Below are 4,841 nucleotides of genomic sequence, written 5' to 3'. Positions count from 1 at the left end.
GTGACTTTGTCATAGAAGATGAAGACCTATTATACTTAAGACCACTAAACAGAGATGAGACATACAAAAATTTCAACATCAGTGAAGAACTGACTGGCAAGCAGAAAAAATCGCTACAAGATCTACTGTGCCAGTATGCAGATGTCTTCACAGATAGACCAGGCAAGACAGACCTCGTACAACACAAGATCGAGACTACGACCAGGGATCCTGTCAAGGTGAAACCCTACCAGATGCTTTATGTTATGAGAGACCTAATTAAGCAAGAATTCGAGGCAATGTTAGAGGCTGAAAGCATTGGGCCATAAAATTCAACCTATTGTTCACCAGTGGAAATTGTGAGGAAGAAGGATGGCTCAAACCACTTCTACATATATTTCCAGAAATTCGACTCTGAACCTATGGACAACCCAGAGGCTGTTATGGCAAAACTAGATGGGGCCAAGTTCTTTTCCAAGATCGACTTCAGTAAAGGCTACTGGCAGATACCGATAGAGACAGGATCTAAAGAGAAGACAGCCTTTGTCACGCCAGATGGATGCTACCAGTTCAAGACGGTGCCATTTGGCTTAGTGGACTCAGCAGCAATAATCAACCACATGATGAGAAAGATGTTGCACAAATCCACAAACATTGAGCATTATGAGGATTACATTCTGACCCACACACCAAGATGGGAAGACCACCTGAAGAAACTCAAAGAGTTGTTCAGACGAGTGAGGGCAGCAGGTCTAACCATCAGACCATCTAAATGCTACATTGGACATAGGACACAAGGTGGGTGATCGACAGATAGCCATGGAAGAGGAGAAACTAAACTGCATACAAGAGGCACCAGCTCCAGTGACCAAGCAGCAAGTCAGATCCTTCCTGGGGTTAGCAGGATGCTATAGGAAGTTTATCGAGAACTATGCTGAAGTCACTTCAGCACTAATGGACCTGACTAAGGTGAAGTGGCATGTTAAGAAGCTCGCCAGTCCTTAGAATGCCAGACTTCAACAGACTGTTCATCATTCAGGCCAATGCATCAGATGTTGTAATTGGAGTAGTACTTCTGCAAGAACATGAAGAGTGACTGTTTACAGTAATGTACGTCAGTAAAAAGCTGTTATGTAGTGAGAAGAACTACCCTGTGACAGAACGAGAGTGTCTGGCCATCATATTTGGCATCTGGAAATTCCAGAACTACCTGTACAGGAAGGAGTTCATCATCCATACAGTCTATCAGCCACTTGCATACATCCAGAGACGCAAAATCAACAGTGCGAGGATCATGAGGTGGGTGTTGTACCTTTAGACTGTATGAATAGACTTTGTGCATGATTTGAAAACAGTCTTTGTATGAAGTATACAAAATTTTGTGAATATTTTTCTTCAAGTGTTAGATATACACGACTGTTTTAATTTAAGTATAGTGCGACTTTTAAATTTAGTTATGTTCAGAAGAAATAGTTTATAGCAGGTTTGTTTACTTAACTGTGAATGAATCGTACGTTTGTGTAGTTACATTGTTGTGATTTGGCACTTGTATTATTGTGTCATGTTACTAGAACCTTCTAAGTTTTTCTAAGTTGTTTTGATCGAGTATTGTTACATCATAATATCTTGTAGAAAGTTCTAGACCTCAGTGGGGCTATTTATGAACACTGCAATATTTTAGGCCTTGTACTCAATTTTTACAACACTTACAGCTATTTCCATTTCTTTTTCATGTATGAGTTTAATTTTGGTTTTTCGTTTTGGAACCATTTCTTACGGTACTTGTGTTTTACCTTGAAATGCAATTGGCTAGTTTTATCAAACTTAATTATTTTCATTTCCTTATTAATTTTAAAATAGTTTGTATTAGGTCTGTTTTCAGTGTTGATCATACTGCTTGCCAAAGTAAGGCATGTGCTGCTGATCTGACTTTAAAATCTCTCTTTTAAAGGAGCTCCAAATGATATCCATTTAGACGATAAAACAAATATCATCTTCCACTTTTTAGACACCTTTTTTATCTTATAAAAATAAAACTTTTATGATTCTTTACTATAAATCCCTATAATGCCTACTTGTGTTTCAATAAAGGAATTTCTATGAATTTAATATAGTAACCATAGGGAATATTGCCAGATCTACGAATAAGCTGAAATCTGTAGTTCTTATAATTCACACACAGGGTTAACTTCCAAATTACTGTGATATTCAAACGATTAACCAAGTACGCAGTTCCCCGATGTTCTCAATAACAAGAGTTTCGTGGTCCTAGTGGGTGGAAAGACGGGTTCAGGAGAAAAGAGATAAAGCTCAATGTGAAGAACAAAAACAAACACTTTAGTGAATGAAATAAAAAAGAACTGGCTGACATAGTGTGGTGATAAAACTGTTAGCATAAGTAAGACCGTATTTGAGTAGAAAGGAAATAAATGAAATTGTGCATAATAATAATAGGAAAATAAACATAAGCTTTACTTTGAGTTAAAATGAAGATCATCAGGCAAAGCAAAACATGGAAACAGTAGAAAAGTGTCATTAAAGCTCTAAAGTTACAAACGGATAACTCTGACATTATAAATTTTTATCATTAGCAACTGGAAGTGTTTCTGCTTCATGTCGCAGTTATAGAGTAACCTACACGTACAAGGCAACGTAAGATACAATACAACTAGTCCTTGAAACGAGAGATTCCATGACTAAAGACTACTATAGAAAGTAGTATCATGAATGGGCAATCGGATATAGTATCTTCAAAAATTAATTAAAATTTCACTAGGACTGTACCTAAGGATTTGATTATATCTTTATTAATGTAATTTTTAAATGTAGTACTAGAAAACTGGAGTTCTTAGAAGAAGAAAAACTTATTTTTTCACTAAAGGGTAGCACTTTTAATATATATATAAAACTATTACAGTTTATATCAGTAAAATTTATGAAAATTTTGAGCTCTGCTCTTTGAATCATTTTGATACGATGAATTGCGTATGGCTAAAGAGCGCAATCCGAACACTTTTTCCGTGCAGTACTTCCCAGAACAAAAAATACTTTTTAAAAAATGTTCACTTTTTTACAATGACGTGTGAATACTACAATTAGTGATCACTAGCACAAACAGCCGCTCGTGGGGCGAGTACAGCTGCCCGTGGGACGGCATTTCTACTACGTGTGAATACTACAATTAGTGATCACTAGCACAAACAGCCGCTCGTGGGGCGAGTACAGCTGCCCGTAGGACGGCATTTCTACTAATTTATTTAACGAAAATCAAGGTTGAAAATGAAAGACGGTTTGGCTTCAAAGTGAATTAGAACATAGGTTAGAATCTATGTTAAATGTTTATTTCATTTTTCTTTCCACGTACGTTGTGTGTTTATTTTCTTGCCACGACGTGTACTTTGTCCAGTTTTATCAATGCCTAACTATTTTAAAACTAACAGCTGTCTCTCTAACAGGATTGAAGCGACATTGTTCTTCTATTTTATCTAAACAGTATTAATAAATATCAAGGCGATATCGTCGCTTCTCTCTCTTTTGAACGGTAATGATGTGTAGCAGCAAAAAATATGTATTTTTATTCTACAAACGAATTGAAAGAACATTGATTTTTCTTTCTATCAAGCAACCTCCTTTTGTGATGAAACAACAATTTAAGAATGGAACAATAAAATTTTATGGATATGCTATCGACCTTCTAAACTTGATTCAAGAGGACTTACATTTTGAATACAATCTCAAAGAATGTGTTGATTGTGACTTTGGAAGGAAATCGCAAGATGGAGGGCTAAAAGGAAATTGGAGTGGACTTATAGGAGCACTTGAAAACGATGTAAGTATAACGTGTTCTATACTTAGTTATATTTTGACGTAAAATATCTTTGAAATGTAAAATTCATTATAGTTCTAATCCAATTTCATCACGTAATTAATAAGTATGGTTTCTATCTATAGGAAGAAAAAAATGATGCATATGTTTGTTTGTTTGGAATTAAGCACAAAGCTACACAGTGGGCTGTCTCTTCTCTGCCCACCACGGGTATCGAAACCCGGTTTCTAGCGCTGTAAGTCTACAGACATACCGCTGGGGGGGGGGGCGGTAATGTATATGAATATCTTGTTAAACGCTTAGTCTTGCATTTGACACCAAACGACTCTTCATCAAAACGACCACCCTAAATAAATTGAAACTGATTTTAGTAGTTCCAGTCAGCAGGATTTTTTCAAGTGCGAGTATAGCATATATTTTCTTTCTTACTGTAAAAAGTATTGCATTACCTATTTCCTTAATGTTATCTTAAAATAATTATCAATAGCAACATGTGGCAGAAAGTTATATATTTGGAAAACGAAGCTTGTTCATTAACTGTAATCAATTAACTATTTACCTTACATAATTTTGAAATCCTACATTTGGTATTATAAACGCGGGGTAAGGATTAAAATAATTATTTTTGGGAATAAATAGTACAGGTTTTTATGAATAACTAGTATAAAAGCCCGTCAAAAATGACAGCAAACCAAAGCCTACCAAATTTGAATCCTCCGATATGCATTTGTAACTTTGCCGGCTGTAAACAGACATAAGAAAAATAAAGGGCCTTCCAGCTTCAGGAAACCAAAGCCTATCATGAGCAATATCTCCTTTACCTGAAGAATGTCTCCTCCCAGTGCCCCTCAGTAGCTCCGTTCTATGTCACCAAAGCCTATCATGAGCAATATCTCCTTTACCTGAAGAATGTCTCCTCCCAGTGCCCCTCAGTAGCTCCGTTCTATGTCACCAAAGCCTATCATGAGCAATATCTCCTTTACCTGAAGAATGTCTCCTCCCAGTGCCCCTTAGTAGCTTCCGTTCTATGTCTACC

General features: G+C 36.5%; 1 protein-coding gene across 1 annotated transcript in view; it reads left to right on the top strand.

Moving 5' to 3' along the window:
* The first annotated feature begins 798 nt into the window (after positions 1 to 798).
* Positions 799 to 4,841, top strand: part of LOC106463119 (ionotropic receptor 25a-like) — a 30,242-nt gene continuing 26,199 nt past the window's right edge. Inside the window, exons 1-2 of the mRNA XM_022390539.1 lie at positions 799 to 948; positions 3,602 to 3,808. Coding sequence (XP_022246247.1) covers positions 799 to 948; positions 3,602 to 3,808 — 357 coding nt within the window. The remainder of the gene's footprint in view (positions 949 to 3,601; positions 3,809 to 4,841) is intronic.

This window comes from Limulus polyphemus, unplaced genomic scaffold (assembly GCF_000517525.1).
Source record: "Limulus polyphemus unplaced genomic scaffold, Limulus_polyphemus-2.1.2 Scaffold1329, whole genome shotgun sequence".
In the NCBI taxonomy this organism is placed as follows: Eukaryota; Metazoa; Arthropoda; class Merostomata; order Xiphosura; family Limulidae; genus Limulus; species Limulus polyphemus.
Note: the sequence above shows the minus strand (reverse complement) of the source record. Positions and strands in the feature narration are given on the sequence as shown.